General features: G+C 35.3%; 1 protein-coding gene across 1 annotated transcript in view; it reads right to left on the bottom strand.

Moving 5' to 3' along the window:
* LOC145685481 (leukocyte elastase inhibitor-like) overlaps positions 1–17,871 on the bottom strand; it is a 159,232-nt gene that overhangs the window by 34,546 nt on the left and 106,815 nt on the right. Inside the window, exon 7 of the mRNA XM_081757878.1 lies at positions 5,203–5,344. Within this exon, the coding sequence (XP_081614004.1) occupies positions 5,203–5,344 (142 nt within the window). The remainder of the gene's footprint in view (positions 1–5,202; positions 5,345–17,871) is intronic.

The raw sequence follows: 17,871 nt of genomic DNA on the forward strand, positions 1-17,871 counted from the left end.
TGAACTGTATGGAAGTGCCACAATCTGGGTTCGATTTCACTGTGATTTATCCATTGAATAGAAATTAGTTTTCCGACTTAGACTATGCGGGGATGATCAAGTCAGCTCCGGAGCCACCAGAGAAAACAAGTGCGAACACCTACCAAGCTTGTCAAAAGAGGAACTTCATCAGTCAGCTCTAGTATCAAACGTGCCTGATATGCATGACCCTAATTCAGACAATCTTCTTGGTCAGAGCACAATGCTCAACTAGCCTACAAACGTGGGACAGTCTTAAGCTTAAAACGAGCCTGTCTCCATATCAAACTTGTGGTCAACACCAAAAAGTAGCTACTTTGATATCATAAGGTACGTAATATATATTAGTACTAATTTCACCACTACGAAGCACTTCAAGTGTAAAGTACAAAATCGCAGTGATATCACAGTGAGAACAGTGAAATACAAACATCTTCACTTTACAAACGATAGTTGTGGATAGAATACTTATCGAAAAGAAGAAAGCCATAGCAGAACACAGTTTTAAACATCCCAAACTTAGAAACGAATTTCTAATGTTACAAAAGCAGTCGAAAAAAATATCTTAAACGTCATAAACAACATACCTGTAGCATTCCATTGCATCTACCAAACGGAAGAAGATGTGTGTATTAGCTTTTCATTATTGCTGGTTGTTAGGGTGGATCGAAAAAAAACTTTTTTCTAAATCGATAACGGCTCACAGGGAAAAATTTGCCCACCCATAACAGTGGGTCACTGAATTTTTTCACATTTTTCGGACGATGTCTTCCGGTGCCGCAAGCGGCCTAAAGTTTTGGGAAAGTCAACATAGGCAACACGCATTACACAGTATGTAGACAGTCTGTTTTATCTTCCAATACGGTTCGGAACTAGCATATTTCTCTACGTGATCGTTCATCAACTTTATGTGCTGTACTAACATCAATAAAATGTATAGTTCCTTGCTTGTTTTAACAATAAAAATTAATTTATTAACATACGTAAAAAAATAGGAATGACAAATCGAGCCCCGATCCCGTTGTTGTGCGCAACAAGGCAATGCGATACAGTTAGTGTTTGTTTCTGGTAGTGGGCGAGTTCCCGTTAAATGAATAACATGGCCGAGGGGGGTAGGTTGCTGGGAGGGGCTGTGCTTTCCTTTAGTGTAGTGTCGTCTCCGATACGATTAATGTGTTGACTCTTTAGTGTTGACGGAGAGGGGCGATATTTGAGGTTGAAGTGTGTGATTCGCAGTTGTTATTATGTTTGTTGATTGTTGCTGAGTGTTATTTAGCTATAAATGGTTAACAAACAAACATATTGTTTGACAATTTACAAGAACATCGACTTAGTACGGAGTAAGGAGCCTGCAACGAGTGTAATGTTGGTTACAATTGCCACAGTGCCACCACCGTTTTTAGGTTATCGGTTCCCTTCGTTAAGAGTGTGGAAAAGCCTCTTCTGAGGACTTCCCGTCAGCCTGTGAATAGTGATCTATTTGGTACGCTCTCTGAATTAAATGTAACTCACTTGCCGACGTGTGGTGACGTCATGCGTTTTGTTAACTTAGTGATACTACAGTTGTCTCCGGAGAGCAATGGCCGTGACTTGCCGTTAAGTGAAGTATTGCCAACAACCGTAATATGGTGATAGACAATTGGAAAAAATCATCCATTCCCGTTATTCCAAAGAAACGTGTTGTAACAAAAGTCTTGAGTTACTGCAGAAAATGTCGCGGAGTTTTCAAATCATCACAACGGAAAAATAGCAAAACAGTGTAGAACTTTTCTAAAGATGCGTTTGATCGCCTCTTTGATATATGTGCCTGTGGTGCAAAGATTTGAATGATTACGTATGCAATAAAGAATTACGAATTCCAACCCGGGAACAAACATTCTTGCAATACCAACTAAGACTGCGAAAAATGATAATAGGCGGCCTAGATGCTACGACTACAAGGCCTCTACAAGCAGCCGATCAAAGAAGAAAGAAGATAGAACAAACATCGATTTCGGTACCAGCTGATTCGACTTGAAAGTCAAAGATTGAATTGGGAGTACATACCTATGACTTCTGATGATACATCGGAGGAGTCTGATACCTTTACGTTAGGGTCTGATTTTGAACTACCAGCCTATATTCGGAGACAGAAGATCACACAATCCATTATTCGTCTTTAGAACATCTTCTGAGGCTTACAGAACAGGTGTTTCTGTCGGACAAGCGGCTCTCGTTGCTTCAGCTACGCTTCAGGACGCAGACTTTATCTCAGAAGAAACACCCCAGAGCATTATAGATAGATTGACAATTAAAAGAGGAAAATAGAAACACAGCTCTGAAGTCCAACAGAATGAAAATATATCTGGTCACGCTGGTAGGGGCCAGTACTTCGGACAAGACTAATGTGCAAGAAAAAAGGGAACACATTCCATCCAAGAAGTGAAAGAGCGCCACGACACTATTGTTGCCTACCTGTTTCTGCTTACTTCGGGCACGTCACACCACCATCATGTACCAGATTTGACACCACGACAGCTATAATGATCTTTCCTCAGGCGGAACAGGCGGACCTTGCAACGGGCTGCGATGGAACTGCAAGCAATACCGGTAAGCACATTTTTAGCCTTGTCAGTACCGAAAAACGACAACGAAGGGATATTCAGTGCTAGTGTGTCCTTTCCGTTGTAACTAGCTTCCACTGCACCACTTGTTTCAACATTTGGATGGAGAAGATATGCCACAAGGCCAAAGGCTTACTCAGGTCCAATAGGGCAGAAACTCAACTCGTTGTGAGCTCCGCGTTATTTTAAGTCATTTTGTAGAAATATGCAAAGAATACACATATTTGTGATATCAGTACAGTACATAAAGTTGAAGAACGATCACGTAGAGAAATATGCTACTTTCGAATCGTATTTGTAGATAAAACAGACTGTCTACATATTGTGTAATGGGTGTTGCCTATGTTAACTTTTCCAATACTTTAGGTCGATTGCGGCACCGGAAGACATCGTCCAAAAAATGTGAAAAAACTTCAGTGAATTACTGTTATTGTTTGCAACTTTTCCCGTATGAGCCGTTGTCGATTTCGAAAAAAAAAAGTTTTTTCTATCCACCCTACTCGTTGTATTGTTTACTATTATTTTAATGTATTTTTGAGAATTAAATTTGTGAAAGTCGCTGATCGAAGAGTGAATTAGTTTGGTATTCTAGGACTGTCTGTAGAATTCTTATTCTGGTTATCGATAAATTTTCTGTTTTTGGTTAAATTACGAGGTTATTACATTTTTTATTACCGTTTTCTGCAATTGAAGCGACTCACTTCGTTTTGAGTTTGAGCGATGATAATAAAGTCGAGAAACAAATAGTAGAAAGCACAATGATAGAGGAGTTGAAGCCTGGTCGTACGAGTATTAAAGGTAAAAATGTGGTATTTAACTTGAAAATCGAAATTGGTAATTGAACCTGAGTTTGACCATTAGTTGTAGTTTAGTGGGTTCATTAAACTTATGGTGAAGGCAGTAGTTTGGGTGTCCTCTTGCCTGAGAGACGGCTGTGAGCAAAGTTAGTATCTGAATGATTTCTGTAACAATCTCTTTGATTGACTTTGAAATTCTGAGTGAAATACATAATTTACCCACCCACTCAACAAATGTTCCGATCCAACACAGTTAATGTTGACTTATCAACAATTTAAGTTTGAACAATCCAATATTTACATATATCTTTATCTTAAGCGTATTTTGAAATTTACTTACTTTAGTACTATTATTATGCCAATTATATATTTCTAAGTATCATTAAATTACTTTCAATGAAGCTGAGTTATTATTGAAAAGCCGTTAATAATCGGTGCACATATCGTTATCTTATGCAAAACTTGTATTACGAAAAAAAAATACAATGTTGTTGTCAGAGAATAGAATCAATAACTGAAGTGATAAATAGTTTTTCCATCAAGCTCTGATTACATGTTGATGGAATTAATTTTGGAAGTTTTGGTTTCAAAGTAGCGGAATATATTGATAAAATTGCCAACTTAGTAGTAAAACTGAAGAGTTAATGATTAATAATGAACTATATAATATTTCCTAGTATTTCTGGGAGAGTGTTGAATTAAGCTTGTCAAACTGCTTGGATCTCTTGTTAAAACATAAGATTTTAACATTTTTTAGTTGTATTGGATTTTCTATTTGTAATATTAATATATTCAGATTTGAGATTTTTTTTATTTCAGGAGAAATATTTTTACAACTAAATTGACTTTCTATTTGGTAATTGATGTCAATTAATTCTAACCATTTGAATACTTGCTGATTATTTTGAAAATCGATTGCTGAAGATGTTGATGTACACTTACCTAACGCATAAGAATATATTCAGAGTAAGGATTTTTTGTAATAAAATTCTTAATAGTTGATTTTTTGTATTTATATAATATAATATAATATAATGTAATATAATATAATATTATATTATATTATACATTTTGCTTTACACTTGAATTTGAATATTGGATTAAAAGATTTTTTTGTTAAGCTCGAGTTTATCTGAATGTCCATAGTCCTGTTTGTTGTGGTGTTTCCTTTTAGATTGAGTACGTGGTGACCAGTCAGTATTCTTTGGTTATATCTTTTTTTTTTTATTCGACTGCTGGTCCTGTGTCCTTGACTTGTAACTGATGGGGACGCTACAATTGCTATTCAGTTATATCAACACAAGTGCCTTCTTTGAGACCAATTCTTCATGTTACAAAACCTTCGAGCGACAGTCAAGTTTCGTTTCGATAAATAAAAATTACATAAACAAACATCATTCACTTACTCGCGACGTCCGGTTTAAATAAGATACAATCCTATGCCACGGTTTCTCATGAGTAATGCCGTAGTGTGAAATTGTTAAGAGAAATTACTAACAACTGTATTTTCAAGTGTACTCTCAAACAACCCTATGGAACAACTTAATGCTTCCTGAATGCATGGATTCTTCAGTCTGTTTTCCATATATGTAAAAGAACTGTGGACTTAGACACGAAACGTCTGTCTACTCTATATTATAGTATGTTTGTTGGTTTTCTACTAGACATGAAAGCGAACATTGTATTTCCAATACTAGAAAGTGTATTATCCATAGTTTCATTTTCTAAACTATCATTTTCTAACTTATTATTAGATGTTTGAAAGTTAAAGCAAAGGTACTAACTTGTAACGGCAGATGCTTTAGTTCCTTCCTCATTCACTTCTATTATAGCTTTCTGGAAAATACTGGTAACGCTTATTTTGTTGGTTTCCGAAATACCACTCAAATCGGCCTTTCCGTCCTCTAATATGTCTCGAATACCAATCTAGAACAAACATATCATTTCCATGAATAATTTAATTGATTATACATGTTCAGCAACTTAAAATTTCTGTATATCACTATTATGCTATAATAGTGATATATAGCGTATAACGTTAATTACCTAGTCGTCAAACTAAAATTTGAACACTCACTTCATAATTTCAAAATCAGATTATATCTGAACAAGCATGATAAAGTTCATAGTTTCGAAACTAAACTCATAGGGCATCATAAAGAATCAGAGGCAATATGCAATATTTTGAAAAAGAGGAATTATGAAGCTCAAGAATGACAGCATATAGGAAATCAGACATTTACTAGTACTCTATGTTTAGTACTCTATCTCTAATATTTACTATTACTAATACTCTATATCTAATTCTTACTTAGCTTTCTCAGGTATAGTTGGATCCTTTTTTCTTCATCGTTTCGATGTCGAGAAGTGTTCATTTAATAATTTGAAATTTGTTTCTAAAATCTAAGTTCTTCGAACAAAAATGATACTTAAAATGTATGAACAAAATATAATATTCAAATTACTCATTTTGTGGTAATTCCTGTACTATTGATATATTGTTACTTCCTCATACATCATTTATTATTGCGTAATGAGCTGGAACAGAAGTTCCCTCTTGCCTCGAGAGATTTTGATATAGGTTGTTCTCAACTCGGATGTTAGTTTCAGGGATGAGGAATTAATTATATTGCATATAGGGTAGTGAAAATCACAACAAGAGGTCTCACCCGTGACTACAACTTCGAGAGAAATTTTAAATTCCTGTCTTGTGGGTCAGGCATATCCTGACATCCCTATCACTGACTCTGTAAACAAAGGTGGTGGATGTAAAAGTTTATGATTTGCACAAAATGTAATATCAACGAAGTAGTAAACAAAAATAAAAAAGATACATCCCTTCCTAATTCCGACGACGGAGACGACAATTATTTTAATTTGAAACATAATTTCGTACATAAAAAATGCTAATACAATTGTCTAACGCTACCTTCAAAATTTACAGTTTAGGTATACAAATCTCACAGTTGTTGATTGTCTATTTGTTTATTAAAATTAAGTGACCTAATTACATTTTAACTATGTATTCTGCCTTCTTCAGAACTAGAGACTGGCATTTAATTTCTAAAAATATCTTACTTTTCATTAAATTCCTTTCATAAGTAAAGATAATTAAAGATATTATGCTAAGAGACATCAAATAATACAACACCATCTGATGGGTCATTTGGACTCTTTTGAAAGAATGTTTTATTTAGTTTTGTCATGTGGCTGTAATCATATTACATTCGTCATACAAAGAAAATGCAGACTAGATTATTATGAATTTAATGCCGTTATTCCAAGGTGGAAAAGGAGAGAGTTGCAAACATAAGATCTTTTTGATTTCCCAGTCTATATGAGCTTGCCTTTTCCTTTTAAATACATTGAACGAGGACCCAGTTTACAATATCCATTCATCGGAGTCAGCTTTGTTTGTTTCGAGCTAATTTGTGATAAAGCGTTATTTTCGTCTGCCAGTACGAGGACAATTACTACATGGCATAGGTATATTCAGATTGTGTACTTTGTATCAGACTGTGAATATCAGAAAAAGTTTTCTCTAGGCGCTGAATTACTATCAGATCTTTCCTTTGTATTTAACTGTGATACCCCTCTTCAAAAGCGCCTATCACTGTAAATAAAACATATTTGTCTTACCACTTTCGTCAAAACGACACACCTAATAAGGTAACATACGTTGAGTCAACTAATAAGCTCCGTAATATTTTTTCCCTTTGGCAGTAAGAAAGATATTTCACTTTCATGATTGCAGCTTGTCCTTTCAACAGAAACATCTATTTTCTCTTACTGACAAACTAGAGACGAATATTTAAGGAACTGTCCATCAGCTATCATTATTTTTAGCATATGTGTGTGTATGTTTTGCGGAAGTTGGTTGGTTCAATTAATAACTGACCGGAGAAACATGAAAACCCATTGATTAATAAACGTTCATTTTAACTCTTATTCTTAGGTAGTTTACAGAACCATTAAGTATTAAACAATGAATTAGTTTAGGAAATGGAGCATTTCCAGCCATTGGACGCATGTAATCCACGAAAGTGAGATCTGATGAAACGAACAACACCAATAGGTGATAGGTTTAACTTTCCGAGTAGGAGATATTTTCAGAACTGTTCTTTCTACAATTTTTTAAAGGTTCCTGATTACTCAGGTTTTGGGATATTTTGAAAGACTAAAATATCAAATCACTATATCAATCAAATTTCTTTGGAGAAATATATCTGTAAGGTACTAGACTAATACCATGACGGTCGTATCTTTCGGGTTAATAGAACCCCATGTACTGACTGGTATAATGTATTACTAGAGAGTTCACAGCGGCAATGCGTCCATGAATCACATCTCCATCCCAAAAGAAAGTTTAGCATATTAACTTGTACAATTCTTATAGATAAATCCTATAGGTAAATAGATAGCGCAACCAAGCATATAAGAATATATTGCGTAATGTGCTCTAGAGTTTTCTAGCTGTGTAACTCTTCTTTACAGGGCTATTTCAAAGAGATATGTTAATTATAATATAAAATGAATGTGAGAATTTGCTAGCTTTACGGAATCCCACAAACGTAAATTATGCAGTGTAATGGTGGTCTTAAATAAGGCATGGTACTTTAATTTGCCAAAAGATTTTGAATGTTTAGGATACATTCTCGAATTATGATATTACCCAAAGTAGTAAAAGTAAATAAGGCACATTTTACCTGAAGCGTGTGCCCCTAAATGTCGAATTCATACGAAAAGTAATTCAATCTGAAGAGGAGTTAATTGGTTTATGGAATCTATGTAAGAATTCTTGGGAATTAAAAAATCGCACAGAGCACATCACAGCCAGTGGATGTACATATTAGATCCAGAACGTCCAGTATTAGTACGTTGACTTATGCGTAACATCCATTGGTGGTCCATATTACGTTCGGCAATGGATATCCACATTCTGAACTTGAGTGAACGGTCCATTGGATGTCCATATTACGTTCAGAAGTGAATATCCATTTTCTGGACTTCAGTGGATGGTCCGTTGGAGGTCAATATTTAATCCACGAATGAAACGTCGACGGACCTACATGATCTGGATAAAAAAGGGACGTACGGAAAACAACATTCAATTGTTAGTGACGGCACATGCGCAGATCCTTGCACAGTGCACTCTCAGCAGGTTTGAATTGAGTGGTTGATTAGAAGCGTAGAAATTGCAGTAATATTAATACTTTTAGTTCTATGTTGGAGTGAAGAAGGAAGAGAGAATAGGAACTGCGAAAGAGGTAAGATATGATGAGTGATTTGTTTATTTAGATTTATTCCGGTGCACCATTTATTATACAACTGATAGTTTTTGTGTATGTTTAAAAAGTAACTCATTATCAATTATAAATCAATTCTTAATTAAGAAGGAACAATTCAGGACGTGGATAACTTCACTATTACTTCGACATGCCATTTCAAATCTTATATTCGTGTGTATTATAATAGGCTGGGGTAACGTAGATGGGCACATGGGAATTGGTAATATATATATATATATATATATATATATATATATATATATATATATATATATATATATAAATCAGTGAATTCAGATGGTGAAGGGTGTAATAAGACCCTCATATAAGATACTAGTGAGGTTCGTTCCTTCTGTACCAAAGCTCAGGTCTCAATTCGACATTACTCGAGAAGACGGTTCTACCAAATTTTGACAGATTTCTTACATTTACAGGTTAGATTAGAGTTTTGTATTTCTTTTAGCCCAGCATGCACAAAATGAGGAGCTCCATTACTACTTGCAGATTGACTTCAGGACGGCTCAGTATGGGTTAACTACTGTATTGCCGGACCAATTTTAGAAAATTTACCAGTTTAATTGGAGAGTTTCTTTTGTTTCGTGAGTAAAAGTAAGTTGAGGGTGATAATTACCAAAATACTTGTCGTTAGTGATTTTTGATATTGTAAGCTACGCTATATATATGGGGGTGGAAGAGACTATTTGGCGGTATATTTGTTATGATTTTTGGGAAAGGCTGTGCGCAAATGAAAAGTTGTGTCATATCGTGATTGAGTTTTATGAAGTTATACAAAAATGAGTGTCAGTTGTCGAAATTGTGTGAAAGGCATGGTCTACTAAACAGGCAAAAAGTTTATTGTGACTAGTGTAAACAAATTGAAGCTACAGAAAAGAAGAGGAACATTTAACCAAACCTAATCGAGTATAATCTAATTTATTACATTTTGGTATTTACATGTAGTATCTCCCCCAAAGCTGTGCAACACATAAGGCGTGCATTTTATGAAATGAACTGTTTGATGAAATTGTTTTTCCACCATCCTCGTTTATGCGTATACTCATCGCCGCTGACGCGCCTGCTCCCTACGGACGCTGTTTCTGCTCTCCTGTTTTGACTCGGTTAGATGGCATTCGTGCTTTTTACTGGCCACTAGCACAAATTAGTCAGTGTTCTAAGAACCAGCTTTTATGACATAGGTTCACATCGTATTTCGAACAATAATCATTATCAAGTGAGCCAGGGCCAATATCTAGTATTTTGGGTAAGAAACAAAATAATATTCCTTTTTCTTATTTTCGTATTCTGGCAATACAGCAGTAATACCATAAGTATAAATACATTGCGGATGTGAGCTCCTCCGTGGCTAAGTAGTTGACATGCGAGACCCGAGTTCGATTACCGGCGAGAGCTCAGGTGGTTCGGATTCCAAGTTAATCAGTAAGTTTACGTCTTATATAGCCTTACTGATGAAAGGGACGTTAAACTTAACAGCAACGACATTGCGGACACCGGTTCTGAAAGACTGGCCTGAGCCTAATAAAAAAAAAATTCGGGTGTGTTGCATAAAGCCTACAGTGCATGATGATGTACCAACTTGTGTTAGGTGACCAAAAAAAGCACGAATGCTATATTCCCGAATCAAGGCTGGGGCGCGGTACGGAGGGCGTACGTCCGTAGGGAGCGGGCGTCTCAGCTACGAGAGTTATACGCTAAACGAGGATAGTGGAAAAACACATATACACATAAAATACTTCCACTATCACTCGAATTCATTTTAATATGGTGTGCACTGACAGTAATTACTCATATTCACACTTTCATTCCTTCACGAAATGTGTTTCCCTTCATATTTTACTCATAAATTTTCTATATGGTGGAATCGTTTGCTTGGATGAACCCCTCAATTCACATAGCGAGCGATAGCGGATAAAGGCGGGTTGTTAGAGCCCCGTAGGGCACATTACTTTCTTGTTTTATTACAACTGAATGGGAGGCGAGTCTATGTTCTGCACCCCTGCCGCTTGAATATGTTAATGCTATATGAAATGTTCTGGGAAGGATGCAGATAACGGCTCCATTATTATGTGCATTTACATCAGGTTAGGTTAGGCCTAGTTTGTTTCAGAGTATAATGAGAGCTCTTTGACATTTTACACTTCTAGTTATCGCTTAAAAGCTCTTCTCGCATCATTTCTCATCGTCTCAGAGGAATGGGGTGAACATGTATTCGCCAAGCGGTGCTTAGTCTCTACCGAAGTTGCATACAGCACAACCCAGTAAAGTGTATCGCTAGATTTAAATAAGGAGAAGAAAAGTAAAAAATAAATAATTTAAACATGAACCCTCCCTCTGGCCCGAATCGACAATAGCACAAGTTTCTTGAGTCCACCTCTTTTCCTTCTTTTACCTTTCTTCTCTTCACCTGCTTCCCCTTCCCCTTCTAATAACTTATGCTCCGTCGTTTCGTAAATGAATGAAAATTATATTTTTGAGTTTTACGTCCCACGCTTATACCTGTTACGCTAAATGAGACGGTGGTGATGATGAGAAATGAATTAAATGGTGGTATGAAGAAAGTGGGAGGAAATGGGAGAGCCCCGAGGAAACCCACGCACATGGTGTTTGTCCACCACAAAGTTCACTTGGCGGGAACAGGGTTTGAACCCATGGCCATATGCACCAGAGGTGAACGCTCTACCACTGAGCCATCGTTTCGTAAAGTGAGAATTCCTCAAGTCAACTGAAGGCATTATTTTATAGTGAAGATACCCTTTCACAATACGATATACTAAAAACCTTTAGATGCAGTGTTTATCTACTTAAACATATCTGCAGATATTGTAATATAAGTACTGAAAATACTGCACAATAAAAACTGAAGATGCTGGATCATAGACACTCAGATGAAAGTAGTCGCCAAATTGAGTATTTCAAGGAACTTGTTTTTTATTTTATTTTATTTTTTATTTTTTTAATTTTTATTTATTTATTTTTTCCCCTGAGTTATTTTTTCTCTGTTCTGCCTGAAACGCTCCCGCATTTCAATATTTCAGTATGTAACTTATCGTTACAATGATTAGAGAGAGAGAGAGAGAGAGACAGACAGAAACTCTTTTCATACCCTCCCCGTTTTCCTTATAGATTTTTTATCGCGTATTTAAGTATCAGCGCTTTGCCAAGAAACAGAAATGTCAGTTCATAAATAAACGTAAAAGGTCTATAGCATCATTTTTTTTTGGGATCATAAAAGTAAAGTTTATTATTTACAGTATCCTTTATATTTATTAAGTTGAAATAATTACTAGCAAATGCTAGCAGTGATATTTTTTTCTTCGTTATATCTGCCACAGGTGGATAGAAGAAATGTCATTGGTTAAAGATTTTAGCTCTCAGATTTCTAGAAGCTGGGAGTAGGAGATGTAGAAGCGTCTTTTCTTCGAATATCGGGGTTGGATTAACACGTACAATGTAACTATAGAAATTTTCAGTTTTAAAGTTTTGGCGTAAAAGGTATATCGACCAGATGAGGTTGAGTGGAAATTAGTCGCAATTCGGTGTGTAAGTGAAGACGAATAGTGTAATGACATCTTTGCGTATTGATATCTTGCGAAACTTCATAAATACGTCCATATATTATTTAGTAACGTTATTATATTATACATTTACAATATTTCCAATAACGAGGAAGATTTAGTAAGGAAAAAGTAATACAGGTTAACACATCCTATGTTTTTTTTTCATTCTTTCGGTATTTTCCAGTTTTTTGTTGTACTTTATTTTCATTCGAATTAAATACTTTCTTCCTACTTTGTTTTCGTGTGAGAGGAAATTTTCATCTCCTTGTATACTTCATGGCGTTTGTCATGGTTCCTTCGTGGCAGAGCGGTGTGATGTGGAGCGACATGTGTGTGAGCTCACAGTAAGAAAGTTTAACGTTATTTTCCATCACCGATGGACTTGTACTAATAACTATCCGATTTAATTTTATGTTTTCCTCCGGACATGTAATTTATTCCTATTTACTTAGTTCACCTTTTGATTAGAGTAATTTCTATTATATAAATTTTCTTAAACTGGATTTTTTTTATTTTCCTTTCTATTATCTTTTCTTTATAACCAAATTTTTTAACCTGGTTTGAGGATAGTATAATCGGTCTGTATTGAGAGGAGCATACGTTTTTGGGTCTATGTCTAATTGTTTCGGTTTAAGTCAACAAATGGTTGTAAGTTTTGTAAGTCCATAGCACACCATCTCCAGAATTAGATGGCATTTGCAGTACTGTCCTAGTAGAAATGCAGTGTTAGGTTCATACTTGTAGCATGTTACCAGAGACACGCGTCTGAAATATAAAAAAAATGTCAAAAATATTGCATCATCAATTTGGTTTTAGTTTTAATATTTAAAGACTTGGTTTTAGTCTTAATATTTAAAGGCTAAATTGTAAGCTATAATGGACGTAGATAAAATTGTAATTGATTTCATAATTTCTCCTAAGACAGTTAATGATTTTTTTATCCAGGATAACACGGAAATAAAATTTACTTGAAAGAAAAGGGTCGGGTTGAAAATGGGCTGTAGTGTAATAATTTGACGTGCAATGACTCAAATATGTTTATGTCCTTTTTTTAAAAAAATAGTACAATTTTTATGTTGCACATTTAATGTGCGAAAAATATATTTTCGTAGTAAATGGGCTCAATGTTAGATAGATAACATTTTTGAAGTCGATTACAAATATCTACCTTATAACATTTTTCCTTTCAATTACACATAATATATTATGTCTTGCTCTAAATTAAAGTTAGAGACAGCGCCGTAACTTAGATTTTTTTGGGGGGGAAAGCATTAATATATGAGCCCCCTCCAAAAGATTGTTTTGAATTCCCCACAAAATTCGAAAATAAATCTCGTCTTTCCATCTTTCTCTTATTCTTTGTGAGCCCTCCAGCTCTCTGCAGGGCCCATTCCGTGCATGACAAATTAACTAAAGGGACAATATTTACAAATGTCAAAGCCATAAGAATAAAGATTTCTGGGGCACTTAATAATATAGACATTTTTTACTGAAGTGGGTCCACGACACATTTTTGTTTTATCTACCTGTTGTGTGCTGTTTTGTGTATGTAATGTAGTGAACCTGTTTGATGCTTCATTTATAATTACATGTATTACAGTATATGGAATAAAAATTTTCTTAAAGTATGCCCCCTCGAACGGCGCGGCGGGAAGCTTCCCTGGAGGGGCAGTTGCTCTCCCTGCCCCCACAAGTTACGGCCCTGGTTAGAGGCAAACTGGCATGATTACGTTAATTGCTGCAAAATTCTTTAGTTGCTGTTTTTACATTTTCTGGTTATAAATAGTTTAGATCTCATAGATTTGCAGATGTTAGAATGTCAAAATAATACACACAGACTCAAGTATAACACTTATTCTTCTTTCCACAGAATCCGTAGAAAAAGCTTGCGGTTCAGTTACAGAGAATAAGTGGAGACGATAATTCAGAAGCGGCTGCGACGAACGAAGGAGAGACAGGAGGGAAGAGAACAAAGGTTAGTTATGATTTATTGAGCAAGTATAGTTTTAAGTTATAAAATTCATCAAATTTCCAAAGTAGTAAAATGATATTACGGTTGTTTTAATGAATTGCGTAGAACATAAGGTAGATGAACAAGATAACGTACAGAATAGAAAATGAACTTTAATGTACTCTGGCAACAAACTCTACGATACCAAGAAGCTGTGTTGTATTGAAGTAATAGTATACTTGCTTATAGTTACCCGTTTAATTTAATTTTTTAAAAATATCAGGGTATTTACTCAGTGTTTAACAAAACTTTTGAAAAGAAAAATGATAGTTTCACCGAACAGCTTGATATTCATTTGTATTCATGCTACATAAGTAGTAGATTAAGATACGAAACTATAAATAAATACATAGAAATGTTTAAACCTTTTAGGATTTCCATTTTTTGAGTTAACCTGAGACTTTCACTCAAACAACTGCTGCTTCCTTAATATCTGTCGTAGGATCAAGGTTCATACCTTGTTTCTTAAGGATAGAGGATACTTTCCAATGGTATCATTCACTTGTCCGTATTATACACTAGAAACGAAAAAAAACTGGGAGATTTTTTGGAAAAATGAAATCGAAATTTTTGCGCTCTTCTGGCCCGGGCCTGGGTACAGTCATGGTTCAAACGCCATTTTCTTTAATATAACGAGCTCGTTCTAACAATACCACTACATGTCCGTATCGTACACATCAACCGGAACAAACTAGAAAATCGGAAATTTTTCAGAAAAACTCACCGCTTTGGACCCCTCCGAAAAACACTTTAGCCCCTCGTACCCGACCCTGGATTCACATAGGGATCTGAAAAAGAATGAGAAATAACTAATGGTGCACGCAATCAGTATGCAAAGTTTCTATCTGATATCTTGAAAATTAAAGGCGTGAAAAATTTCTGAAATTTCTTTTATGAAAAATTTCACGCCCCTCCGCCTGCACTTGGCGTCGCCAAGTTCATCATCCGGTTTCAAAACGCATCTGTGGTGTTCTTTGGTCCATCCTAGACTTGACCAATAAAAAAACGGTTTAAATATTTGTTATAGAACCTAAATAAGCGATCAAATACGATACTACGCCGTGGTAACAGAAGTTACTATAAAGCCTAAAAGGGTTAAGGTTTGGAAACAGAACGCCACTGTTGAGCTTCGCACTGCCGCCACCTGTATATATATTATTTCGGAAAGGTGGGGATATATTCGTACTTACAGTATATATTTTTTTCCGATATTTTAGAAAATCGGAAAACCTTTAACATTCTTCGATCTTACAATGGAATGAGAAAGCCTGTTTCTTAGGTGGAACGACTTTTGGGGGTTAAACTTGAAATTTGAGATTCATTGTATTGTGCTTGAGCAGAATAAAGTATGAAAAGGAAATACATTTTGTGGCCCAAGGCTGCAAGAAAAAAAGTAGATTTTCAGAAACTTGAAACTGCCACTAATAATACATTTTGTAATTTGTATTGATTAATTTAATTTTAGTTTAATGTCCTTTTCAGCAGCGAGGCTATATGAGACGTGGAACTACTGATTAACGTGGAGTCCGAACCACGTGGGCTCCCGCCGATAATCGAACCCGGGTCTCCCACGCCAAAAGCGCGTATGCTAACCGCTTAGCCACGGATGAGCTCATTTTTGTAATTTGTAGTTCAATTTGGAATTTGTAATTGTAACTTTGTATATCTTTGAGTCCCGTTTGTATAGTTTAAAGCCAAAAAGTCCCAAGTTGAATCCGTCATGTAATTTTTACTCTTTAAAGTTAAACATAAAGAACCTTACTTTACAGCAACCTCATAATCTGATTTTAACTTTGATCGTTGTGATGTTGATTATACCTAGAATTAATTTTCCCATTTTCTTAATTTCAGAAAAAAGAAAAATGGAGCGCACGAAGAAAGAATCTCATGATATATCAGTGAGAAGGTTAAAATTCACTTGCTTTTAAAAAATATTTATTTTAGTAACAATATTATGCGTTTATAATACATTTCATAATCAAGAATAAAACATGTATACGAAACTTTTAATATCATTGAGATGCGAAAGAAAATCGTATTACAATCTTATTCAATATATTAAAAAGACAAATATTGTGGAGCAGTATATGTAATTAGAGGCAATCCAATAAAGTGTATTGTTATGTTATTCGTTTCTTTCTATGTTACGCCTTTCTTATTCTTTAATGTATATAAGTTCAATAATTTGTAACGTTCTCGGCCATTAATGGATGGCATGTTTTGATTGAAGTTAATGTTTCTCCTATGAGTATGATAATATGCAAAAAAAAAAGGGGGTAGTGTTAAAAAGTTTTGGTCATCATGTGTTTCAATATGAGAAGTGACGCGTAGCTGTGTTGTGTGTTCTCAATACTAAGGAAAAGGGAGAACTGATATTTCCAAATGAATTTGAAACTTTACAGTGAATCGAGGGAGATTTCGGTTTGTGATATCTTTCTATGCATCTACAAAGAGTGGAAGAGGATGCTGGTTTGAAGCTTTTTAATTCAACAAATTGTATTAACTGAAGCGTATGGGCAGAATACTTTACTTTGTTAATTATATTTTGAGTTCTCACTTTCGGGAGATAAGGATGCATTATTGTAAGGAAGGATTAAAATTGGATCATGTAAAATTGGAACTAGATTTGCTATTGATACCGAATCTTCAAATAGTATGACCTTTCAGTAGATAAAAATCGAAAACCGGTTATTTTCGTTTAACACAGAACACGAATTTTGACTGGAAAGGTACGAAATATTAAACGTATTAAAAATATTTCTCATTGTTTTTTTTTTTTTTTTTTTTTGTTTGCTCATAAAACTTTATAGTATAAATGTTGACGTGTGTATTTGTTGACTGATAGTAAAAATTGATGAAAGATGGCTTATTAAATGTCGCTTTGATATGGTAAAATTTAACCTATGTTAAACATAGATTGATTCCAGACAGTATGGCTTCTGTTTCGGGCTTTAAGTGAATACTCCTTCTATGACAGTCCTTTAGAACATTCAGTGAAAGGCCATAATTGGTCCGTGTAGGAGCCAAAAATAGTCACAATTTATACGTTGAGGTTCCCATAATATCCATATATGGACATCCTCTACATCAGTTTGAAGTCCATAATAGGTCAGGTTTAGCTCCGAATGGACGTCCAGGAGATGCATGGCAACTGTCCCAAAGTAACATCTTGTGTATATCGAGTGGATGTCGTATGGACCAAAAGAACACGTCCTCTGAACGTCCATTGGGCGTCTGTACGTCCATAATTAGTTCGTTTTGGTACCAGAAATGGACATAATATGTACTTTCTGCACGTCCAGCAGATGCACGGCAACTGTGCCACCTGTACTCTCCCGTGTACATCCATTAGACGTTGTATGGACCAAAACCACACGTCCACTGGACATGCCGTAAATCCTTGCCCGGACATTAAATGGATGTACATTGGACGTCGGTGTGCTGTGTGGGATACTCGGGTTATAAATTAGGTAAGACTCACATATTCTTTGCGTGAGTGACCGGAACTACTATTTCAGTATAGATCACATTTTTATTTCTCAAAATGAATTCATTGGCATTGTAATTTGAATTTCGCAA

Source organism: Thermobia domestica, chromosome 5 (genome assembly GCF_964235325.1).
Source record: "Thermobia domestica chromosome 5, izTheDome1.hap1.1, whole genome shotgun sequence".
Taxonomy (NCBI): domain Eukaryota; kingdom Metazoa; phylum Arthropoda; class Insecta; order Zygentoma; family Lepismatidae; genus Thermobia; species Thermobia domestica.